This window comes from Mobula birostris, unplaced genomic scaffold, assembly GCF_030028105.1.
Source record: "Mobula birostris isolate sMobBir1 unplaced genomic scaffold, sMobBir1.hap1 scaffold_1092, whole genome shotgun sequence".
Lineage (NCBI taxonomy): Eukaryota > Metazoa > Chordata > Chondrichthyes > Myliobatiformes > Myliobatidae > Mobula > Mobula birostris.
In genome coordinates this window covers 82,344-108,825 of record NW_027274133.1, presented here as the reverse complement: position 1 = coordinate 108,825, position 26,482 = coordinate 82,344, and the positions used below count along the sequence as shown (strand labels likewise).

Here is a 26,482-nt window from a genome sequence, read left to right as displayed (position 1 = left end):
AGACGAGGCTCTGAGAGGTGGTGTGAGGGAGGGGACGAGGCTCTGAGGGGCGGTGTGGGGGAGGGGACGAGGCCCTGAGAGGTGGTGTGAGGGAGGAGACGAGGCTCTGAGAGGTGGTGTGAGGGAGGGGACGAGGCTCTGAGGGGCGGTGTGAGGGAGGGGACGAGGCTCTGAGGGGCGGTGTGAGGGAGGGGACGAGGCCCTGAGAGGTGGTGTGAGGGAGTGAACGAGGCCCTGAGCGGTGGTGTGAGGGAGAGCAGGGTGGGATGGGGAGGGGGCCGAGGCTCTGAGAGGCGGGGGGAAGGGACGAGGCTCTGAGAGGCAGAGGGAGGGGACGAGGCTGAGAGGTGGTGTGAGGGAGGGGACGAGGCTCTGAGAGGTGGTGTGAGGGAGAGGACGAGGCACGAGGCTCTGAGAGGCGGGGGAGGGGACGAGGCTCTGAGAGGTGGTGATGGGGGAGGGGACAAGGCTCTGAGAGGCGGAGGGAGGGGACGAGGCCCTGAGCGGTGGTGTGAGGGAGAGCAGGGTGGGATGGGGAGGGGGCCGAGGCTCTGAGAGGCGGGGGGAGGGGACGAGACTGTGAGAGGTGGTGATGGGGAGGGGACGAGTCACTGAGAGGTGGTGTGAGGGAGGGGACGAGGCACTGAGAGGTGGTGTGAGGGAGGGGACGAGGCACTGAGAGGTGGTGATGGGGAGGGGACAAGGCTCTGAGAGGCGGAGGGAGGGGACGAGGCTCTGAGAGGTGGTGTGAGGGAGGGGACAAGGCTCTGAGAGGTGGTGTGAGGGAGGGGACGAGGCTCTGAGAGATGGTGTGAGGGAGGGGACGAGGCACTGAGAGGCGGGGGGAGGGGACAAGGATCTGAGAGGTGGTGTGAGGGAGGGGACGAGGCACTGAGAGGAGGTGTGAGGGAGGGGACGAGGCCTGAGAAGCAGAGGGAGGGGACGAGGCCCTAAGTGGCAGTGTGAGATAGGGCTATAGATCAAGGTAGTGGCTCTGGAAGAGTGAGGAGTCTGAAGAGGGGGTGTTGGTGAGGACCTCGTGCTGCGGTGTCATCTTTTACAGCTATCCAGGGAAGGAGGTGCCCAAGGCAGTGTGGGAGAGAGCAGAGGCATGGCGAGCACACTGGGCTCTGTGCTGGGTTGGGGGCGGACTGCTCTCCCTGGAATACAAGCTGGATTGCCTTTGTCTGCGGCTGTCCCAGTGTGAGATGAGCAACTGCTGTGTGAATCAACCTTCAGGTCATGCCACTCAAACAAAAACAGTCGCAGATGAGTATGTCTTCACAAAATCATTCAGTCTTCCCTCATCAGAAGCCCTAGATGTACCCATGAGACCTGCAAATGCTGAGGCCCAATTAGTGGCATCTGGGTCTCTCAATCAAGTAAGGTACAAGAGGTCCAGGTATGATCTCTGGAAAGCCATGTCATGGGTGAAGTGGTAATTCCAGACTAAAGGATGTATGCTCAGGGCTTGAATGTGATCACCTTCTGCAAAGAGAAACCACGTGACATAGGTGACAACAGGGCTTGACTTCCAGATGAGATCAATGCCGTCTATGATCGCTTTGACCATCAAAACATGGAGGAACCTTCACGATCTGCCACACCCCCCATGTCCTTATGATTTCAGTCTCTGAGGCTGACATGAGGGCATCCTTCAAGAAGGTGAACCCAGGGAAAGCATCTGGCTCAGATGGCTGCTCTGGCCAAGTATGAAAGACCTGTGCTAATCAGCTGGCTGGTGTGTTGACCACTGTCTTTAACCTCGCGCTTTGGCAGTCTGAAGTACCCACCTGCTTTAAGCAGGCCTCAGTTATATCAGTACCGAAGAATGTGGAAACTTGCCTCAGTGACTATCCTCTTGTATAACTCCAGTGCCAATGGAGCTGATTGTTGAGATCAGGAGGAGGAAACTGGAGCTCCATGAGTCACTCATCAGGGGATCAGCGATGGAGAGGGTCAGCATTTTTAAATTGCATGGTGTCTGCATTTCAGAAGACCTCTCCTGAGCCCTGCATGTAAATGTCATTATGAAGAAAGCACAACAGCACCTCTACTTCCTTAGAAGTTTGTGAAGATTTGGCATGACATCTGAAACTTTGACAAACTTCTATAGATGTGTGGTGGAGAGTATATTGACTGGTTGCGTCACAGCCTGGTATAGAAACACCAATGGTCTTGAGTAGAAAATCCAACATGATGTAGTGAATATGACCCAGTCCATCACAGGTAAAGCCCTCCTCCCAAACATCTACATGGAGTGCTGTCGCCGAAAGCAGCATCCATCATGAAGGACTCTCACCACCCAGGCCATGCTGTCTTCTCGCTGCTGTCATCAGGAAGCAGATACAGGAGCCTCAAGACCTGCACCACCAGGTTCAGGACCAGTTATTACCCCTCAACTATCAGGCTCACCCCATCACTGAACTGTTCCCACAATTTATAGACTCACTTTAAAGGACTCCTCATCTCATATTCTCAATATTTATTGCTTTTATATTCATTATTATTATTATTTCTTTTATATTTATCTTGATATTTGCAGTTTGTTGTCTTTTGCACTTTGGTTGGTTGTCCTGTTAGGTGCTTCTCAGATTTTCTGAGTATGTCTGCAAGAAGATGTATCTCAGGGTTGTTATGGTGACATACATTGTATGAACATAGATTTAAAAAATACTTCGAACTTTGAATTCAGGGACTTGTGTTCTGTGGCTGCATGTGCTATCAAAACTATATGTGCTGTGTGCTCTGTGTGACTATGTATTGTGTTTTTCCCCTTGGCTCCTGAGGAATGATGTTTGGTCGAACTTGAACTTACGAAGGAGAGGGTGACCCATGTGATAGGCTTCACTCTCAATGATTGTGTGTGTGATTCTTTTCTTTAGACCATTTTTGGAGCCAAATGCCACGCGATCCGTGATGCCCAGATCCTTGAGAAGGACCAGATTGCAAAGGAGATGTTGGAAGAGGATAGGCGACTGGACACAATGATGGAGGTGGATCGTCAGAAAGCTCTAAAGATGCAGGACGAGATCGAGTACAAGAGAAAAGAGAATGGACTGAGGTAAGAGGTGAGGAGAAGGTCATGACAACAGAGAAGTGTTAATGGGGGGAGAGAATGGACTGAGGTGAGAGGTGAGGAGATTGAGAGATAGTGGAGAAGTGGCAATGGGGGGAGAGAATGGACTGAGGTGAGAGGTGAGGAGATTGAGAGATAGTGGAGAAGTGGCAATGGGGGGAGAGAATGGACTGAGGTGAGAGGTGAGGAGATTGAGAGATAGTGGAGAAGTGTTAATGGGAGAGAATGGACTGAGGTGAGAGGTGAGGAGAAGGTCATGACATCAGAGAAGTGGCAATGGGGGGGAGAATGGACTGAGGTGAGAGGTGAGGAGAAGGTCATGACATCAGAGAAGTGGCAATGGGGGGGAGAATGGACTGAGGTGAGAGGTGAGGAGAAGGTCATGACATCAGAAGTGGCAATGGGGGGGAGAGAATGGACTGAGGTGAGGAGAAGGCTGAGAGACAGCAGAGAAGTTGTCAATGGGAGGAGAGAATGGACTGAGGTGAGAGGTGAGGAGATTGAGAGATAATGGAGAAGTGGCAATGGGGAGAGAGAATCAGGGGTGAATTGAAAGTGGGACCTTGGTAACAGAAGGAACAGAGAGAGGGAGGGAAACTGACTGAGAAAGTATGTGATTGTGAAAGTGCAGTGGGATATAGAAGAGAGCACGGAGGAATGAGATAAGACAGACAAAAGAAAATAGATGGGGGTCGGGAAGAAGGAAGGTGACAGGGAAGGGTAAATGGACAAGAAGAGGGCTGGAGAGAAGAGCAGAGAGGACAGGGAAAGAGGAGAGGGAGTGAACGGAGTATTATAGGAGAGAAAATGGTGGATTGGGATAATGTGAGGAGGGCTCTCATTGTTTCAACTGTTGTGGCAGGGCCAAAGCTCACATCATCGAGCAGATAGAGGAGAAGGAGAAGGAGCGGATACTGCAGCAGGAAGTCAAGGCCTTGGAGGCTAGGGACAGGCTGCAGGCCATGGAACAACTACATCAGGAGGACTTAGAGGTTAGAAGAAGAGATCTCTGCAGTCTCTGCCCCCACACTCAGCTGCCATCCTTTCCCTTCCTGTTCCCATACTCCTTACCCAACTGTCATTTCCTTTGCCACACCAACCATCAGGCTCCTGAACCGTGTAGATAACCTCACTCATCTCAATGCAGAACTGATTCCACAACCTCTGAACTCACTTCCAATGTCTTGCCAACTCATGGGCTCAGTGTTAGTACTATTTTAAACATTTGTTTTGTATTTGTAGTTTGTCTTCTTTTGCACAATGACTGCTTGTCAGTCTTCTGTTGTGTGTAGCTTTTTATTGATTCTATTGTGTTTCTTTGTTCTACTGTGAATGCCTGCAAGAAAATTAATCTCAGACTGGTATATGGTGACATATATAAATTAAGATGATAAACTTACTTTGAACTTTGAACTTCCCCTCACTTCACCTGACCTTCCACTCCTTCCTTTCCTCCAAGTCCCCTTCACTACCCTCTTTCCCCCCTCTGTCTGCCTTCCCTAACCCAGCTTTCTCCCACTGTCTCATCCTCCATATCGTCCTCTCCTTTGCCCACTTCTGCACAGGTAATCCTTTCCTCATGTCCTCCCTATCCACTTCTCTCATTTGGTACATTTAAAGTGGAGGTTGATATGTCCTTGATTAGTAAGGACGTCAAAGGTTACGGGAAAAAGACAGGAGAAATGGGGTTGAGAGGGATAATAGATCAGCCAAGATGGAATGGTAGAGACAGATCGACGGGCCAACTGGGTGCTTCTGCTCCTTTGTCTTATGATCTTATGGCCCTCCTCTTCCCTGTCTGCCTTTCCCACTACTCCTTCCTGATGCAGGCTCTGACTCGAACTGCTAACAGTTCCCCTCCCACCACAGAAACTGCTCAACCCAGTCTTCCCCTCCTCCCCTTGCCCCAATCTCCTACACCTCCCACCACCCGTCTACTCCTCTGCTCCCTTCTTCTGCCCCTCCTACCACTTCACTCTTCACCACCACCAGTGCATTTGCCATCCCTCTGTCCTCTGCCCTTGCCATTCCCCACCTCATCCTCCTCCTGCTTCTCTTTGCCTTCTTACTTACACTCAGTGGGCACTTTAATACTCCTGCAACTCCCGTACCTAATGAAGCGGCCACTGAGTCTATGTTCATTGTCTTCTGCTGCTGTAGCCTCTACGCTTCAAGGTTTGATGTGTTGTGCTTTCAGAGATGCTCATCTGCGCAGAACTGTTGTTATGCATGTTGTTATTTGAGTTATTGTCAGTTTCCTGTCAGCATGAATCAGTCTGGCCATTCTTCTCTGACTTCTCTCATTAAGAAGGCATTTTACTCACAGAACTGCTGCTCACTGCACTTTTTATTAATTTTTAGACAATGCTGTGTAAACTCTAGAGACTGTTGTGCATGATAATCCCAGGAGATCAGTAGTTTCTGAGATAATCAAACCACTCAGTCTGGCACCAATAATCGTTCCACGATCAAAGTCACTTGGATCATATTTCTTCCCCATTTTGATGTTTGTTCTGAACAACAACTGAACCTCCTGACCATGTCTGCATGCTTTTATACATTGAGTCGCTGCCATGTGGTTAGCTGATTGGATATTTACATTAACGTACAGGTGTACCTAATAAAGAGGCCACTGAGAGTATCTGATCACCTTTCCATCACCATGTGTCCTCCTCTTGTCTGACCCTCCCCTCCCCCTTTCCATCCCCTTCTCCCCAACCACCTGGATTATTCAAGTGCAAGTTTAATTGTCATGAATACTGCCAAACAAAACAGCGTTCCTCTAACACAACAGACAGTACCAACAGTCACACACCCATAAGCATACAGTCACACAACAAAGAATATATACATATAGCCCAAGTCCCTGAGTGACATGTCCTGTAAGCCGATGGTGCACGAGTGTGGTCTCTACCCATCCAGAATTTGCAGGAGAAGCGCCGAAAGCAGGCCCAGACCCACCAGGAGGTTATGGCAGCCAACGAAGCTGTGCGGCGCAGGAGGGAGCAGCTGCAGGAAGAGGACCGCGTCGCTGACCAGAAGGTTCGCGAGTTCCAGGATGCCAAGATGGTGAGCAGCAGGGGCTGGGGGTGTGTGGGGGGTCTCTGAGGGTCATCACATTGTCGTGGTTGAGAGTCTTGTGAGTTTCTGAGATCCCAAGAGCAATGCTGTCTGGTAAGGTCACCCATGGCGCTAAGGTCAAGGGGAAGCTCCAGACTAAGAGCAACCTGACAACGAACTCAGCAGTAGAGATGACACATCATGATGGGAGTGAATGGTCCCCAGTTGTTTTGGATGCTAAGCTACTGGACCCTGACCCCAATCTGTCAAGCATCGTATGTGCATCAGCCTTAAATAAAGTCACGCACTAGGGTTCTCCATTTCGGGAATAACCCCTTGGGAGAATATCATGCTCGATTCGAGTGATGACATAACTTGGATCATTCTCTGAGAGAAGAGGAAGCAGGCCCAGTGAGTGCAGAGGGAGTCAGGCTGGAGAAGTGCAGCATAACACTATTATAGTGACAGTGACCCATGTTCAATTCCCTCCATATCTGTAAGGAAGCAGTTTGTACACACTCCCTGTGACCACCTGGGTTTCCTCTCGGTGCTCCAGTTTCCCCTCACATTCCAAAGATGTACTGGTTCGTAGGGCAATTCGCCATATGGGTAAAATTGGATGGGCACTGGCTTATTAGGCCGCAAGGGCCTGTTACTGTGCTGTATCTCTAAACAAAATAAAATAAATTAAAATTAAATTAAGACAGAGGAGTACTGTGTGAAGTTGTGGGAGTGGGGAGAATGGAGAAGGTTGTGGGGCAGTGAGAACAGAGGAGAAATGGTGAGGGAAGAAGTGACGGGACACTGAGAGGGTGGGGCTCGAGGGGATGACTGGGGTGATGATGAGAGTTGAGGTTGTACTGAGTGTGGAGAGAGAGAGGGAAGTCTGCAAATGGACAAAGAGGACTGAGAGATTCAATGCAGAGTGAGGGGGAAGTGAACTGAATATGGAGTGAGAGGGTGGGGGTCTCAGGTTTGAAGGAATAGAGCAATGGGTAAACAAGTAAATGAGGACCTAAAGGCAGGGTGCATTGGGTAGAGGGAAAGAGAAGAAGGGACTGGTTATATGGAGCAGATGAGAAGGATAGAGGGATAGAAGGAAAGTGGGAGACGGATGGTGAAAGATTGAATACAGTTCAAACCTCCGGTCACACGTGGGTCCTTATTCAAAACTCCAGCTCCAGTTTCCAGCTGACCCTTCTAATATGTATGCCTTTTGACAAAAGATTGATTTTCCTAGAATATCTGTTGAAAATCAGCAAATTCTTGATGCTCCTTTTACTGAAAGAGAAATTCAGAAAGCTATTCTTTCAATGCAATCTGGTAAAGCTCCTGGATTGGCTGGTATTTCTGCAGGATTTTGTAAAAAAAATGATTTGCTTACTCTTTATATGTTGGAAATGTTTAAAGGTTCTTTTCTGCTAGGAGAGTTACCTTCCACATTTTATGAAGCTTCTATTATTTTAATTCTTAAGAAAGATAAAGACCCTACTGATTGTGCTTCATATAGACCTATTTCATTATTAAATGTGGATGCTAAAATTCTTTCAAAAATAATGGCTAATCGGATGGAGAATGTACTAGCTAAAATTATTTCTCAGGATCAAACAGGTTTTATAAAAGGCCGTTATTCTTTTTCTAACACTCGGAGACTGCTAAATATTATGTACTCATCCTTCTCTAAGACTTCCCAATGTGTTGTTTCTGTAGATGCTGAAAAGGCATTTGATAGAGTTGAATAAAAATATCTATTTAAAGTTTTAGAGAAATTTAGCTTTGGTACTAATTTTATTAAATGGATTAGATTGATATATAAAAGCCCTATTGCCACTGTTATTACTAATAACTGTAGATCCCCCTTTTTCCGACTTTTGCGGGGTACGAGACAAGGATGTCCGTTAAGCCCTTTGTTATTTAATTTGATGTTGGAACCTTTGGCTATTGCACTTCATGAAACTAAAGATAGTCAAGAAATTTCTATAAATGGGACTGTTCATAAGATATCCCTTTCTGCGGATGATCTTTTGGTTTATGTTTCGAATCCTGAAGAATCTATTCCTAGTTTATTGAAATTATTAAATGAATTTGAATTGTTTTCAGGATATAAATTAAACCTGCATAAAAGTGAATTATTTCCTTTAAATGATTCTGCTTTTATATATGATTACATTCCTTTTAAAGTTACGGATTCTTTTAAATATTTAGGTATTATCATCACTAAAAATTATGGAGACCTTTACAGAGCTAATTTAGTTCCCCTAGTGAATTTTATGAAGCAATTTTTTTCTAGATGGAATGCACTTACACTTTTGTTAGTCGGTCGAATTCATGATGATTTTACCAAATTTTTATATGTATTTCAAAATATTCCTATTTTTCTAACTAAGAAGTTTTTTGATCAGGTTGATTCTATTATTTGGAATAATTTATTTGGAATCTTTTGTTTGGAATAATAAAAGACCAAGAATTGGAAAATGTCATTTACAAAAATTAAAAAAGGATGGAGGTCTTACTTTGCCTAATTTATGAATGTATTATTGGGCGGTTAGATATACGTTATGCGTGTTCTTGGTTATATTGGACCGATTAAAATGAACGACCACCATGGGTTGATCTGGAATTGAAAGCTGTGAAACAATTTTGTTTAACTTCATTATTAGGAGCTCCTTTACCTGTACAATTAGCCAAAATTTCTATTTTAAATATAAATCCTATGATTAAGCAATCATTACGAATCTGGTACCAGTTTCGTAAGTTTTTTAATCTTAAAAACTTTAGCCTTTTTAGTTTAATTTATTGAAATTATTTATTGAAACCTTCACTTAGTGATCCTACCTTTTCTCTTTGGAGGAATAAAGGAATTTTTTCCTTTATGGATTTGTTTCAAGAAGGCCGATTGATGTCCTTTGAGAAATTAGGAACTAAATATTCTCTCTCATACTCATATTTTTTGCAATATTTTCAGGTCAGATATTTGTTACAAGAATGACTCTGACCTGTTAGATATTATTTTTAAAATGAACCCCTTAGTGAAAGGTTTCATTGGGAAAATTTATAATTTACTATTACAACAGGATAGCTATCCTGTACTTAAGATTAAGCAAGATTGGGAAAGAGAGCTTAACATGACCTTAATAATAGAGGATTAGTTGCTAATTTTGAAGTTGATCAACTCTTCTTCGATTTGTGCCAGTCATTCTCTAATTCAATTTAAAATTGTACATTGTTATTATTTGACAAAGGAGAGATTGTCTAAAATATTTCCTAATGTAAATAGTCAGTGTGATAGATGTAAAACTGAGACAGCTACATTAACACATATGTCTTGGTTGTGTTCTGTTCTGAAACAGTTTTGGAAATCTATTTTTTTCTACAATTTCCAGAGCTTTAAAAATCCATTTACAACCTAATAAATTGACAGTTTTGTTTGGTATAATTCCTCAATATATTCATGGTATTTTTATATCAGACCAACATGTAATTGCATTTGTCACATTATTGGCTAGAAGGGCTATTTTATTGAAATGGAAAGATGCCTCTGCTCCCACTTTGATACAATGGTTCTCTCAGGTGATGTTATGTCTTAGTTTGGAAAAAATTAGAAGTCAAACTTTTGATCCTAGATTTGACTTCGAGAAAAGGTGGGGGTCTTTTGCCCGTCACTATCATTCGATTTGAGTTAATTAAGATGGTCCTTTTCTGATGCTCGGGTATATGGATTTGGTTGGCAGATTGATGTCTTTTTTTTATGGAAGCTTGTATGGCGTATAGCTCCAGGTTTGTGCTCCAAATGGGTTTTTTTCCCTGTTTTTTTTTGTTATTAGGGGTTTTTTTTTGTTATAGTTAGTAGGGGTTCTTTTTTCTTTCTTTCTTTTTTCCAAAAAAAATAGCTTTAACATTTTGTTTTTTTTATTATTATTGATATATTGTTCAGTTTGGTTGATAGTTTAACTCTTATTCTACATATGGATATGTTATCTTGATGTATTTTTCTTTGTTGTTGATTTTCAATAATAATTAATAAAAAAGATTTAAATATGAGAAAAAAAGAAAAAAAACTCCGGTCACACGCGGGTCTTTGTTCAACCAGTCACACGCGGGTCTTTATTCAACCAGTCACACGCGGGTCTTTATTCAAACAGACGCACATGGGTCTTTATTCAAACAGATTCACGAAGGTTTTTGTTCAACCAGGGCACGTGAGTCTTTATTCAACCGGGACACGTGGGTCTTTATTCAACCAGGATACGTGGGTCTTCATTAAAACAGACGCATGTTTTAATATTTGTTTACAATATATATTAATGACTTGGATGAGGGAATTAAATGCAGCATCTCCAAGTTTGCGGATGACACGAAGCTGGGTGGCAGTGTTAGCTGTGAGGAGGATGCTAAGAGGATGCAGGGTGACTTGGATAGGTTGGGTGAGTGGGCAAATTCATGGCAGATGCAATTTAATGTGGATAAATGTGAAGTTATTCACTTTGGTGGCAAAAATAGGAAAACAGATTATTATCTGAATGGTGGCCGATTAGGAAAAGGGGAGGTGCAACGAGACCTGGGTGTCATTATACACCAGTCATTGAAAGTGGACATGCAGGTACAGCAGGCGGTGAAAAAGGCGAATTGTATGCTGGCATTTATAGCGAGAGGATTCGAGTGCAGGAGCAGGGAGGTACTACTGCAGTTGTACAAGGCCTTGGTGAGACCACACCTGGAGTATTGTGTGCAGTTTTGGTCCCCTAATCTGAGGAAAGACATCCTTGCCATAGAGGGAGTACAAAGAAGGTTCACCAGGTTGATTCCTGGGATGGCAGGACTTTCATATGAAGAAAGACTGGATGAACTGGGCTTGTACTCGTTGGAATTTAGAAGATTGAGGGGGGATCTGATTGAAACATATAAGATCCTAAAGGGATTGGACAGGCTAGATGCAGGAAGGTTGTTTCCGATGTTGGGGAAGTCCAGAACGAGGGGCCACAGTTTGAGGATAGAGGGGAAGCCTTTTAGGACCGAGATTAGAAAAAACTTCTTCACGCAGAGAGTGGTGAATCTGTGGAATTCTCTGCCACAGGAAACAGTTGAGGCCAGTTCATTGGCTATATTTAAGAGGGAGTTAGATATGGCCCTTGTGGCTACGGGGGTCAGGGGGTATGGAGGGAAGGCTGGGGCGGGGTTCTGAGTTGGATGCTCAGCCATGATCATAATAAATGGCGGTGCAGGCTCGAAGGGCCGAACGGCCTACTCCTGCACCTATTTTCTATGTTTCTATGTTTCTATGTGGGTCTTCATTCAAACAGACGCACGTAGGTTTTTGTTCAACCGGGACATGTGGGTCTTTATTCAAACAGACACACGTGGGTCTCTATTCAACCGGTCACGTGCGGGTCTCTATTCAAACAGGCACGCGCGGTCTCTTCAATCGGGTACGCGAGGGTCTCTATTCAACCGAGCACGCGTGGGTCTGTATTCAAGGCCACAGGTGTGACAATAAATGATGCAGCTCATTATATTTTTAGCTCTCACAGTGTCAGTGTATAGTGAAACCTTGTTGATTGAAGTAATTTAACGTTCAGCGTTTGCCCCTCGGTAGATCGCAGATGAACTTTGGCTTTTCCTGTTGTGGTTTCCTGGCTTATTTTGAACTGAAAATGTTATAAGTAATGTGTGACTTCTTGTCAGGCACTGAGACAACCTATCTCGAAAAGCTGCCGAAGGTTGTAAATTCCATCATCATGGGCACTAGCATCCCCATCATTGAGGGCATCTTCAAAATGCGATGTCGCAAGAAAGCGCATCCATCGTTCAGGACCCTCCTCACCCAGGACGTGTCCTCCTCTCCTTCCTACTCCCAGGGGTCCTGAAGGCACACACTCAACATTTTAGGAAAGCTTCTTCCCCTCTGTCATCAGATACCTGATCAGACATTGAATCCCTGAACTCTCAGTATTTTTGCTCTTTTTTTGCACTACTTACTTATTTTTCACACTGTAATTTATAAGAACATACGACCGTAAGATTAGGAGCATGATTAGACCATTCAGCCCATCGAGTCTGATACCCCCATTTCATCACGGCTGATCCCAGATCCCACAACCCCATACAACTACCTTCTTGCCATATCCGAAAACTATCAACTTCCGACTTAATGGACTTGGTCTCCACCACAATCTGTGGCAAAGCATTCTACAGATTCATTACTCTCTGGCTAAAAAAAACCTCCTTACGTCTTCTTAAAGGTCGTTCCTCAGTTTTGAGGCTGTGCCCTCTAGTTCTGGATACCCCACAGGAAACATCCTCTCCACATCCACCCTATCTAGTCTTTTCAATGTTCAGTAGTTTTCAATGAGATCCCCACACATTCTTCTAAATTCCAGTGAATACAGGCCCAAAGCTGCCAAACGCTCCTCATACGTTAATCCCTTCATTCCTTGCGTATGTCCTCTGGACCCTCTCCAATGACAACACATCCTTTCTCGGATAAGGGGCCCAGAACTGTTGACGATACTCCAAGTGTGGCCTGACTAGTGTCTTATGAAGTCTCAGCATTACCTCCTTGCTTTTATATTCTAATCCCCTTGAAATCAATGCCATCTTTACCACATTTGCCTTCTTTACCACAGAATCAACCTGTAAATTAACCTTCTGGGAGTCTTGCACGAGGACTCCTAAGTTCCTCTGCACTTCTGATGTTTGAACCTTCTCCCCATTTAGATTATAGTCTGCACATTTGTTCTATTTATCAAAATGCATTATCATACATATCCCAACACTGTATTCCATCTGCCACTTTTTTGCCCATTTTTCAATTTGTCTAAGTCCTGCTGCAATCACCTTGCTTCCTCAGCACTACCTACCCCTGCGCCTATCCTTGTATCGTCTGCAAGCTTTGCCACAGAGCCATCAATTCCATTATCCCAATCACTGACAGACGATGTGAAAAGTCGCGGTTCCAACACTGATCCCTGAAGAACACCACCAATCACTGGCAGCCAACCAGAAAAAGGCCCATTTTATTCCCACTCACTGTCTCTTGCCTGTCAGCCATTCCTCTATCCATGCCTGTATCATTCCTGTAACTCCATAGGATTTTATCTTGTTAGGCAGTCTCATTAGTGGCACCTTATCAAATGCCTTCTGAAAATATAAGTAAATGACATCCACTGCCTCTCCTTTGTCCACTCTGCTTGTTACTTCCTCGAAGAACTCTAACAGATTTGTCAGGCAAGATTTCCCTTAACAGAAACCAGATTGACTTTGACTTATTTTATCTTTAGTCTCCAATTATCCCGAAACCTCATCCTTAATAGTCTCGGACGCTTCCCCAACCACTGAGTTTAGGCTAACTGGCCTTTCTTTTGCCTTTCTCCCTTTTAAAAGAGTGGAGTGACACTTACAATCTTCCAGTCCTCTGGGACCATGCCAGAATCATGTGTTTCTTGAAAGATCATGACCAATGCATCCATTATCTCTTCAGCAACCCCTCTCAGGACTCTGGGACGTAGTCCATCTGGTCCAGGTGACTTATTCACCTTAAAAACTTTCAGTTTACCTAGGTTTATACCGTTGCTTATAGCTTTTTTAATGGGAAAATGGGCCATAAATCTCCTCTGATGGAGGCAAGGAACCGTGCAGTAAGTAAGCAGGCTGGAGATAAAAGGCATGAGCTTCTTTCATTCTGACTGCTATTTAATGATTGTAATTGTATCACCTAGTGTCGGGCAGACATGTGTCTCTGCTTTCCAGGTATTAGCTGCTGCTGTCAAGAAATTACCACGAGAGCTCCTTGAGTGCACCCTACCAGAGTCTCAGTTTAAGATAAACCTCTTTCACCCGGTTTCTCTGAAGGAAGCAGAATAAGCAGTTGGGCGAGGGAAAGAGAATCAGAATCAGGTTTCATATCACTGGCATTTGTCGTGAAATTTGTTATTTTGCTGCAACAGTACAGAGAAATACATAATAAAGAACTATAAATTACAATGAGAAATATATACGTTAAAAATTTTAAATTGAATATGTAGTGCAAAAAGAGCAAAAAAAGAAAAAAGATTAGTGAGGTAGGGTACATGGCTTCATTGTCCATTCAGAAATCTGATGGTGAAGGGGAAGAAGCTGTTGAATGTGTGTCTTTGGGTTCCTGTACTTCTTCCTCGGTAGTAGCAATGAGAAGAGGTTATGTCCTGGATGACGGGTGTCCCTAATAATGGATGCTGCCTTTTTGAGGCATTACCTTTTGAAGATGGCCTCAGTGCTGCCTATGATGGAGCTGGCGGAGTTTACACTTGCTGCAGCTTTTTCCGACCCTGTGCAGTCCTTCCATATCAGACAGTGATGCAACCTGTTAGAATGCTCTCCATAGTACACCTGTAGATTGTGAGAATCCTCAAACTCCTAATGAAATACAGAACCTGTTGTGCCTTCTTTGTCATATCATCAATACGCTGGGTCAGGATAGATATTCAGAGATGTTGACACCCTGGGACCTGAAACTGCTCACCCTTTCCACTGCTGATCCCTCGCTGAGGGCTGGTGTGTGTTTCCTCAGCTTTCTCTTACTGAAATCCACTATCAATTAGTGACATTCAGTGCAAGGTTGTTGCTGTGATACCACTCATCGAGCTACTTCGAATGAATCAGGTCAGGCAGCGCCGTGATCTTCCCTCCTCTTCTACCTCCACCTACTGTGCTTCTGCAAGCAGCTAACTTTTCTCGAATGTACCAGGTTTACTCCAGCTCCATGAATTAGTATTTTCCTTTCCTTGTCGGACCAGCACAAATTGCTGTAAAACATTCTGCAATCTCCAGTTCTGGGCTCCATCTCACAGAGCCCCAGGACTCCACACAGGGGGCGCTGCAACCTTACAATCGGTAAACCAGTTCAGCACATAGGAGCTTTACTCTGTCTAACCCGTACTCCGGAGTGTGTGATGGGACAGTGTTGAGGGAGTTTCACTCTGTGTGTAACAAGCGGCCTGGGACTGTGTTAGGAATAATTAGAAGGAATAATAATTCTGTGTCTAGCCCATATCCTGGGAGTGTATGGGGACTGTCTTGTCTCCCTTTCTCTTCACCATTTACACCTCGGACTTCAACTACTGCACAGAGTCTTGTCATCTTCAGAAGTTTTTTGATGATTCTGCCATAGTTGGATGCATCAGCAAGGGAGATGAGGCTGAGTACAGGGCTACGGTAGGAAACTTTGTCACATGGTGTGACCAGAATTATCTGCAACTTAATGTGAAAAAGACTAAGGAGCTGGTGGTAGACCTGAGGAGGGCTAAGGCACTGGTGACCCCTGTTTCCATCCAGGGGGTCAGTGTGGACATGGTGGAGGATTACAAATACCTGGGGATATGAACTGACAATAAACTGGACTGGTCAAAGAACACTGAGGCTGTCTACAAGAAGGGTCAGAGCTGTCTCTATTTCCTGAGGAGACTGAGGTCCTTTAACATCTGTCGGACGATGCTGAGGATGTTCTACGAATCTGTGGTGGCCAGTGCTATCATGTTTGCTGTTGTGAGCTGGGGCAGCAGGCTGAGGGTAGCAGACACAAACAGAATCAACAAACCCATTCGTAAGGCCAGTGATATTGTAGGGATGGAACTGGACTCTCTGACGGTGGTGTCTGAAAAGAGGATGCTGTCCAAGTTGCATGCCATCTTGGACAATGTCTCCCATCCACTACATAATGGACTGGTTGGGCACAGGAGTACGTTCAGCCAGAGACTCCTTCCACCGAGATGCAACACACAGCGTCATAGGAAGTCATTCCTGCCTGTGGCCATCAAACTTTACAGCTCCTTCCTTGGAGGGTCGGACACCCTGAGCCAATAGGCTGGTCCGGGAGTTATTTCCTGGCATTTATATATTACTATTTAATTATTTATGATTTTATATTGCTATATTTATACCCTATTCTTGGTTGGTGCAACTGTAACGAAAACCAATTTCCCTTGGGATCAATAAAGTATGACTATGACTATGATAGTGTAGAGGGAATTTTACTCTGTGTCTAAACCTTGTCCTGGCAGTGTGTTATGGACAGTGAGAGGGAGTTTCACTCTGTGTCTACTTGTCTCCTGTCTTTGTATCCCTTGCTAGAAAAGAGAAGCTGAATATGAGGAGTTGCAGAAACGTCTGAGACGAGAGAAGGCGATAGAAATTGCTCGTCTCCAGGCTCTGCAGAAACGTGCACACGATGTCAAGGCCGAGCAGGTAAGTGTAACAGCAGCAGAAAAAATTACTTGGCATCCTACGAACACAGAAATCATTCCAGGAAACAGTGCAGATATGTCCAAAAGCACATGCACCTCAGCCTTCCACTTAGATATTATTTCCACTGATTAGCAAAGCACATATAGAAATGAGGACTGAGAGACATATGTCAGTACAGATATCCCCCTGAGAGAGAGGGTCTGAGTGAAACCGGTCAGTGTACAGGTATCCCCCTGAGAGAGAGGGGCTAAGTGAAACTGGTCAGTGTACAGCCATCCCCTTAAGAGAGAGGGACTGAGAGACACTGGTCAGTGTAGATATCTCCCCTGAGAGAGAGGGACTGAGTGAAACCAGTCAGTGTACAGGTATCCCCCTGAGAGAGAGAGAGAGAGAGAGAGACTGAGAGACACCTGTCTGTGTACAGATATCCCCTGAAAGAGAGAGAGAGAGACACACACACACATCTGTCTCTACCACCCTGCCCCCCCCCAGCAGAGTGTTTTACACACACACACACACACACACACACACACACACCGGTCAGTGTAGATATCTCACTGAGAGAGAGGGACTGAGTGAAACCAGTTGGTGTACAGATATCCCACTGAGAGAGAGGGACTGAGAGACACTGGTCAGGTCACTCGTCTGAGTGCTACCGGTACCATGTAACCCAGTACTACCTGTCGCATGGTCATGTGGTCGGCGACTAAACCAGCTCCCCCATCAGGCTTGCCTGGTGAGGAAGGTGGCTAGACACCCTGCAGGATGAAAAACATGACCTGTCAAAGGGCGGATGAACCCTCTCGTAGGGTCAACGGCCATCTAGCAAACAGGGACTGAGCAACACCGGTCAGTGTACAGATATCCCCCTGAGAGACATCGGTCAGTGTAGATATCCCCCTGAGAGAGAGGGACCGAGATACAGCAGTCGACATATACACTCTACAACCTGAAAGGAGGGAAATGAAGCTCCCTACTCCTTCCTCATCCTATAAACTGTCTGTCCTGCATAGGATGAACTGCGCGCCAAGCGAAGTCAGGAGGCGGCAGAGCGTGAGTGGCGGCGCAAAGAGTTGGAGGACGAGCGGAAGAAAGCCAAACTGAATGAGGAGCTGAAGAAATCCCGCGTAAGCCAAATCCAACAGAAGCAGCAGTTCCTAGCTGTGCAGGCCACCAAGGAACGGCAGGAGTTCGAGAGAGTGCTCAGGTAAGGAAGCCATATTCTTCCTTGTCCAGCTGCACAGTGCGGCTCAAACCTTTCAAACACCCCTCACAGCATCTTGAACACAGTGCAGTGCCCTGCCACTGGCCTCATCTCTTTCCTGTCATGTGGCTGGCTCTCCCCTCAACTTCACTGCCAACATCTTCTCCAGGCTCTTCACGGCTCTAGAGTCCACCACCGGAGATCTTGTGTGAATCCTCTTCTCACCACTGACTTGTCCACAAATACTCAGAGGCCTGGTGAATATAATGCACTTCCTCAACTGTCCCCTTATCTCTGTCTATTGCTAAATCTATCTACCACGGTGACTGAACCTCTCAGAGCTCCTGGGAAACCTATTCCAATTATTCAGCACCACCATGCTGAGGAATTCTTGTCCAAAGTACTCAGGGACTGCACCCCTGGCTCTCGAACTGGGTGCACACGCCAGGGGAACATCCTCCCTGCATCCGTCTGACAGAACTTTGTATCTTTTAGTGAAATCAACGGCCCTGCAAACCTCATGTACACAGTTCCCTTGTGCTATCACACCCTTCTTTACAGGTCAAATGTAAGGAGAAAGTATACAGTTAATATACTGAGCAAACCTGGGGTCCAAATGCACAGCACTGTGAAAGTGACTTGTAAGTTTCCTCTGAGCTTGGGTGAGACTAGAACAAGAAGTCATGGGCTGAGAGTGAAAGGGGAAATGTTTAAGAGGATCATGAGGGGGAGCTTCTTCACTCAGAGGGTGGTGAGAGTGTGGAATGAGCTGCCAGTGAAAGTGGTGTGTGTGGGTTTGATTTCAATGTCTAAGAGAAATTTGGATAGATACGTGAATGGAAGGGGTATGGAGGGATATGGTCTGGGTGCACATTTACAGGACTAGGCAGATTAATAGTTCGGCATGGACTAGATAAGCTGAAGGTCCTGTTTCTGTGCTGTGGTGTTCAATGATTCTATGGATAGGTAAAGAAGGTGTATGACATGCCTGCCTTCATTGGTCAGGGCACTGAGTAATTGGAATTGGTTTATTATTATTATTACATGTACTGTGATACTGTGAAAAACTTGTGTTGCTCACCATTTATACAGATCAATTCATTACATAATGTATTGTAGAAGAACAAGATAAAAACAGTAATAGATTGTGGAATAAAGTGTAATAGGTACAGAGGAAGTGCAGTGCAGGTAGATATTAAGCTGCAACTTTATAGGGGTAAATGTGAGGTAAAGAGTTATTCTTATCGTACCAGGGAACCTTTCAATAGTCTTATACCAGCAGGATAGACACTGTCCTTGAGCCTGATGGTACATGATTTTAGGCTTTTGTATCTTCTTCCCAATGAGAGCGGAGAGCCGAGGAGCAAGGAAGTAATGTTGCAGTTGTATAAAACCTGGTTTAGTTTGCACTTGGAGCATTGTGTGCAATTCTGGTCACCCATTACAGGGGTGATCTGATTTAAAATGTGGAGGGGTTAGATGGTTAGCTCATTGTGTCTGGTTGGAAATATCAAGTACTAGAGGTGCAGGTGTGCACTTAAGGTGATTGACGAGGTTTGGGACAGCTCTTTTTCACACAGAGAGGTAGATGCCTGGAAGGGGCTGCCAGAGGGAGAGATGGAAGCTGATACAATGGTGGTGTTTCAGGTTCTCAGACAGATGAAAGGATATGCAGAAAATGAAGCATTGCATCAGGAGAGAGTTAGTTTAATTTGGCACCTGGTTCAGCGGAGGCATTGCAGGCTGAAGGGCCTCTTCTGTCTGTCCTTCTGTTTCATACCCTGGTCCCTGTCAGCAAGGGGCCATTAGCAACAGCATTACAGCACTACCTCCACTGCCCCATGCACCACTGGCACCAGCCTACCCACCCCCCTTGGAAGTTTTCATATTTTATTGTTTTACAGCATTGAATCATAGTGGATTTAATTTGGCTTCTTTTAACACTGATCAACACAAAAAGACTTTCATATCAAAGTGAAAACAAATCTCTGGAAAGTGATCTAAATTCATTACAAATATAAAACAAAAAGTAATTGAAAGCATAAGTATTCATCCCCTTCAAGTCAGTATTAGATGCATCTTTGGCAGCAATTACAGCCTTGAGTCTGTGTGGATAGGTCTCTATCAGCTTTGCACATCTGCACACTGCAATTTTCCCCCATTCCCCTTTACAAAACTGCTCAAGCTCTGTCAGATTGCATGGCGATCGTGAATGAACAGCCCTTTTCAAGTCCAGCCACACATTCGCAATTGGATTGAAGTCTGGACTCTGACTTGGCCACTCCAGGATATTAACTTTCTTGCTTTAAGCCATTCCTGTGTAGCTTTGGCTTCATACTTGTGATCATTGTCTTGCTGGAAAACAAATCTTCTCCGAAGTCGCTGCTCTCTTACAGACTGCATCAGGTTTTCCTCCAGGATTTCCCTGTATTTTGCTGCACTCCTTTTACCCTCTACCTTCACAAGCCTTCCAGGGCCTACTGCAGTGAAGCATCCCCACAGCACAATGCAGTCACCACCATTCTTCATGGTAGGGATGATGTGTGGTGTTTGGCTTATGCCAAACATGACATTTAGTCTGATGGCCAAAAAGCTCCATTTTAGTTTCATCAAACCATAGAACCTTCTTCCAGCTGACTTCAGAGTCTCCCACATGCTTTCTTGAAAACTCTAGCCAAGATATCATGTGAGTTCTCTTCAACAGTGGCTTTCTGTTTGCCACTCCCCCATAAAGCTGCAACTGATGAAGCACCCAGGCAATAGTTGCTGTATGCGCAATCTCTCCCATCTCAGCCACTGAAGCTTGTAACTCCTCTAGAGTTGCCATTGGTCTCTTGGTGGCCTCTCTCTCTAGTCCCCTTCTTGCACAGTCACTCAGTTTTTGAGGACAGCCTGCTCTGGGCAGATTTACAGCAGTGCCATATTCTTTCCATTTCCTGATGATTGATTTAACTGTCCTCCAAGGGATATTCAGTGACTTGGAAATTTTCTTGTATCCATATCCCGACTTGTGCTTTTCAATAACCTTTTTGTGGTGTTTCTTGGAGTATTCTTTTGTCATGGTGTACTTTTTTCTGGGATACTGACTCACCAACAGATGGGCATTCCAGATACAGGTGTATTTTTACTACAATCAATTGAAACACTTTGACTGCACACTGTGGTCTCCATTTAACTAACTTTGTGACTTCCAAAACCAATTGGCTGCACCAGTGATGATTTGGTGTGTCATATTAAAGGGACATCAATACTTATGCAATCAATTATTTTGTGTTTTATATTTGTAATGAACTTAGATCACTTTGTAAAGATCTGTTTTCACTTTGACACAAAAGAGTCTTTTCCTGTTGATCAGTGTTAAAAAAGCCAAATTAAATCCACTATGATTCAATGTTGTAAAACAATAAAACATGAAAACTTCCAAGGGGGGGGTGAATACTTTTTATAGGCACTGTTTACAGAAAGGTGCTGGAAAGGGCCAGTAACATCATGAAGGATCCCACCCACCCTGCTCATGGACTTTTTGTCCCTCTCCCTTCAATGAGGAGGCTACGTAGCATCCACACCAGGACCACCAGACTCAGAAACAGTGACTTTCCCCAAGCAGTAAGGCTGATCAACACCTCCACCCACTGACCCTCCACCAGACTGAGTGGTGCCCAAAGTGAGCCTTAGAATTCTGTCCACAGCAGAACAGAGACAGTCTCTCCCCACCCAGCGCCATCCCTACCTCAGGTGTCGAGGTGGCTTCCTCCCTCACAGATGCTGCTTGACCCACTGAATTCCTCCAGAAAAAATTTGTTTGTTTTTCCAGATTCCAGCATCTGCAGTCTCTTGTGTCTCAGCATCTCTGCATCAGGTACCTCCGGGGAAAACTGGGCTGAAGAAGCCTGAGGCAGCTACATGGTCCAGAGTTCAAGCGTACCATGCACTAGCCCAGCCCTCTCTCCATGAACCACAACTGTAACCGCATCCATCCCCCGCACCCTGCCCTGTTTCTGTAATGTGTTTCCTTTCACTACCTCCATAGCCCCCTCTAGCCACTACGTCCCTTTCCATCTCTGTAACCCCTCTACACCACTTTCTATCTCTGTCACCCCTACACTCCTCCCTATCACTGTAACTTCCTCCAGCCCATACACTCCTTGTTCTCTGTAATCCCCTTCCAGTCCCTCCATCCCTTCACGTCTCTGTAACACCCTCTGCCCCTGCACTTCTCCCCATCTCTGTAACCCTTTATACTCCTCCATATCTCTGTAATCTCCTCCAGCCCTTAACTCTGTAATCTCTATGTCTGTAATCCCCCTTCCAACTCTTCCTCTGAAGTGAAGTTGCCACCAGAGATGGAGCACAGTGACGGGACTCTGTATCTGGGGTCCCTGTCTGTGCCGTGCGCTCAGCTGTCCTGAACCTGTGCTGGTACTGGAGGTGCATTGCCGCGATGCTCATCAGTGTTGGGCTCGGCCTCAGGAAGACGTGCCTGTCTGGCTGGGAACTGGCGTGCCACCTACGGTACCTACTTATTGAGTGTTCTTGTTATTTTTATTTTTAATTGGAGACATGGCGTGGAACAGGCCCTTCTGGACCAACGAGCAAACACCGATTTAACCCCACCCTAATCACAGGACAATCTATAATCACCAGTTAACCTGCTGCCCAGTACGTCTTTGGATGTGGGAGGAGACCAGAGCACCCAAAAAACACGTGCAGTCACAGAGAGGACGTACAGCTGGTGCTGGAATTGAACAAAGAGCTGTGATAACATCACGCTAACCATGCCACCGTGATGCAAAAATAAGGCTATTCAGCTCATCAAGTGCACAGCAGAGCTATCCCATCAGTCCCATCCTCCATTCTTTTACACACCACCTCCCTCATGTGAGCACCAACTCACTTGTTTGTCAACACGGAGTAGCTGACAACCGTCAGTTAAAGCACCTGTGGTGTTGGAGGAAACCAGGTGCTGACACAGAGAGCATTCAAACTCCGTAAAGGCAGCACCTAAGGTTAGGATTGAATCGAGGTTACTGGAGCTGCCAGTCAGTGGTGGTATCTGTTCCACCAGTACTCCACTCTGCTGGGTGTGGACTTAGTGAGTGACTTCTCAATAAGAGCTACCCAACTCATTCATTCTGTTTCCTCCCTTTCCCCCATGCCCCATTTTCCCACTCTCTTCCTTTCCTCCCCCTCCCCTTCCCTCTTCCTACTCCTCTCCCTCCCAATCTCGTGTCACCCCATCCACCTCTTTCCCACTCTAACTCCACTTCCACTCCACACCACCTTCCTCATCCCTTTCTATCCCACTCCTTCCTTACACTTTCCCATTCCCCTCCTCTCCTCTGTCCCCCTCCTTCCCATCCTGCTTCACCCCCATCCACCCATCTTCTTTGCTCTGTAACCCCGCTTCCCTTCCTTCCCCATCCCCCTCTTTACCCCTCACTCCTCTCCTACCTCTCCTCACCCCTCTTCATTCCTTCCACGCCCCTGCCCACTGCCTTCTCCACTCTGTCTCCACCCACACCCCCTCACCCCTCAACTCTCTCTCTCCCTCTACTCTATCCACTCTACCCTCCTCCCCCTCTCTCCTCTCATACTCTCTTACCTTTCTTTCTTTCCTTCTGTTTGTACCCCTCTGGAATCAATCTCTCTCTCTCTCTCTCTCTCTCCCTCTCTCTCTCCCTCTCTCTCTCTCTCTCCCTCTCCCTCTCCCTCTCCCTCTCCCTCTCTCTCTCCATCCCTCCCTCTCCCCCTCTCTCTCTCTCTCTCCGTCCCTCCCTCTCCCTCTCTCTCTCTCTCTCTCTCTCCGTCCCTCCCTCTCCCTCTCTCTCTCTCTCTCTCTCTCTCTCCATCCCTCCCTCTCCCTCTCTCTTTGTCGACCCTGCAGAGTGCAAAAGGAGCAGATGGCCAAGGAGCAGTGGGAGGAGGAAGACCGGAGACACGGCCGGACCAGGTACGCCAGTGACCTGCGGCGTCAGATGCGGGATAAGGAGCAGAAGCAGATAGCTGAGAAAGCAGCTTTCTTCGAGGAGGGCAAGCGGTTGAAGGAGGAGGCCGAGCAGCGGCGGCTCCGCCTCGACCACATCAAGAGGGAGAAGCTGCAGGAGCTCAGGTCAGCCTTGGGGCATTTACAACTGTTGGAAGCAGGGTCAGTTCACAGTGAATGGGTGAAGGGTAATGGGAATGGCATAGCCGGCTAGAATCAAGTGCTTGAAGTACTGCACGATGCCATCTCCAATCAAGCAGTCTATCCCGAAGCATTTCAAATCATACTCGGGGACTACAACCAGACTTGTTTGAAGAAAACTCCACCCAATTACCATCAACATATAACCTGTAGCACCAGAGATCCCTACACACTAGAAACATAGAAAACCTACAGTACAATACAGGCCCTTTGGCCCACAATGCTGTGTCAAACATGTACTTACTTTAGAAATTGCCTAGGGTTACCCATAGCCCTCTATTTTTCTAAGCTCCATGTACCTGTCCAGGAGTCTCTTAAAAGACCCTATTGTATCCACCTCCACCACCGTCACCGGCAGCCCATTCCACGCACTCACCACTCTGCGTAAAAAAACTTACCGCTGACATATCCTCTGTACCTACTCCCCAGCACCTTAAAACTGTGCCCTCTCATGCTAGACACTCATAAGGTCTGTGACAATCATGGTGTGTTCATCCTGATCCACAGCTGAGTCCTTGAACAAAGCCCAGTCCACTGACTCAAAGCAATCTCTTAGCCGCTCCTCTGCCTCCCATGACCACCCTTTGTTGTGCTAATCTCTGGTAATTTTATATACTTGCACAGTTTGCTGTCTTTTTCACACTGGCTGAACGTCCAAGTTGGTGTGATCCGTCACTGTTTCTTCTATAGTTATTATTCGATTATAGATTTATGGAGTATGCCTGCAAGAAAACAAATCTCAGTGTTGTATATGGTGACATATATGTAGTTTATTAATAAATTTTCTTTGAACATTTGGGAGTGCATGGGAGGGAGTGGATCGCACTGCGGGATCAGCAGTGGAAAGAGTAAGCTGTTTCAGGTTGCTGGCTGTCAGTGTCTGTAGTCTCTGCTCTCCAAGAGTGGTTTCATTGTGAACTATGTGGTTTCCTCTCACAGTCCAAAACATACTGCTTAGTAGCTCATTGTAAATTGTCCTGTGGTTAGGCGGGGGTTAAGTAGGTGGGTTGCTGGGCCTGTTCTGCGCTGTATTTCTAAATAAATAAATACTAAATTTTTCATTATTCTTTATTCCTTTCTCTCTGACTACCTCCTCCTCCCCCCCACATTCTTCTACAGATCCGTCGGACTCCCGGAGAAATATTGTCATCAAATTGAGCGCCGCTTGGAGTCCATTTCAGCTTAGAGACTCCTCTCTGTGGGACCAAGATTTTAAATGCACCTTTATGTCAAATTTATAAAGATTAGATTAACCATCTTTGTGTCAATGCCCTTTGTAATGTCCCAACAAAACCTACTGTACTTCCACTTGTTTAAGAAGCATCTACCTCGAGAAGTATAGTCAATGTTTCAGGCTGAGACCCTTCAGGATGGGAAAGGAAGAGGGAAGGAGCCAGATAAGAGAGTATGGGAAGGAGTACAAAGCTGGCACGTGATAGGAGAAACAAGAGGTGATCTGCAGACGCTGGAAAACCGAGCAGCACACACACAAAACTGGAGGAACTCAGCAGGCCAGGCAACATCGATGGGAAAGAGCACAGTCCTGTTAAAGGGTCTCAGCCCGAAACGTTGACTGTACTCATTTCCATAGACGCTGCCTGGTCTGCTGTGTTCCTTCAGCATTTTGTGTGTGTTATGTGATAGGAGGGACTAGCTGAGGGGGAAGGTAGGTGGATGGGTGTGGGGACAAAGTAAGAGGTTGGGAGGGGATAGATGGGAGAGGTGAAGAGCTGAAGAGAAGGAATCTGATCAGCAAGGACAGTGGAGCATTGGAGAAAGGGAAGGAGGAGTGGATCAGAGGGAGGTGATGTAGCCTAGTGTAACTTTCAAGCTCTTTGAACGCGTTATCAATGACTGCATTGGTGCTGGCTCCCTGCACCCATGCTGCCTTCTCCCTGAGATTTCCAGCATCTTCAGAATCTCTTGTGTTCCAGAATCACTGAACCTTCAACAAGAAGCTTCCAGCAAACAACATAACCTCACACCCTCATCCTATCTGTACCAACCACTGACATTAACACTAAATCTACAGTCAAATTCATGTCTCCAACCCATTCATTCCTCAGTTAAGGACACACAGGAAGCTGATGCCTATCCAGGACAAGGCAGCCAGCTTGATCACCACCCTATCCGCCGCCATCAACACCCAATCTATCATATTGCGGCCTTGCACTTTCTCTTGATCTGCAACACTATCTTTCACTGCTTTCTTTTTGATACCCAAGTGTAATTATAAGACCATAGAGGAGCAGAATTAGTCTACTCTGTCACTCAATCATGGCTGATCCTTTTTTAAAAAATTTCCTCTTCAACCCCAGATCCCAGCCTTCTCCCTATAACCTTTGATGCCATGTCCAATCAAGAACCGATCGATCTCTGCCTTAAGTATACCCAACGACCTGGCCTCCACAGCTACATGTGGTAATAAATTCCACCAAATTCACCACCCTCTGGCTAAAGAAATTTCTCAGCATCTCTGTTTTAAATGGATGCCCTTCTATCCTGAGGCTGTGCCCTCTTGTCCTAGACTATCCCACAATGGGAAACATCCTTTCCACATCTACTCTGTCCAGGCCTTTTAATATTCAAAAGGTTTCAGTGAGATCCCCCCTCATCCTTCTGAATTCCAGTGAATACAGTACCAGAGCTGTCAAATGTACTTCCTATGATAACCCTTTCATTCTTGGAATTATCCTTGTGCCAGCACATCTTTTCTAAGATGAGGGGCCCAAAACTG

At 45.8% G+C, this 26,482-nt stretch overlaps 1 protein-coding gene across 1 annotated transcript in view; it reads left to right on the top strand.

Moving 5' to 3' along the window:
• LOC140192292 (cilia- and flagella-associated protein 45-like) overlaps positions 1-25,233 on the top strand; it is a 29,279-nt gene extending 4,046 nt beyond the window's left edge. Inside the window, exons 4-10 of the mRNA XM_072249953.1 lie at positions 2,886-3,064; positions 3,942-4,071; positions 6,002-6,148; positions 16,244-16,357; positions 17,371-17,564; positions 23,446-23,670; positions 24,865-25,233. Coding sequence (XP_072106054.1) covers positions 2,886-3,064; positions 3,942-4,071; positions 6,002-6,148; positions 16,244-16,357; positions 17,371-17,564; positions 23,446-23,670; positions 24,865-24,931 — 1,056 coding nt within the window. The 3' untranslated portion in view covers positions 24,932-25,233. The remainder of the gene's footprint in view (positions 1-2,885; positions 3,065-3,941; positions 4,072-6,001; positions 6,149-16,243; positions 16,358-17,370; positions 17,565-23,445; positions 23,671-24,864) is intronic.
• Positions 25,234-26,482: the final 1,249 nt, after the last annotated feature.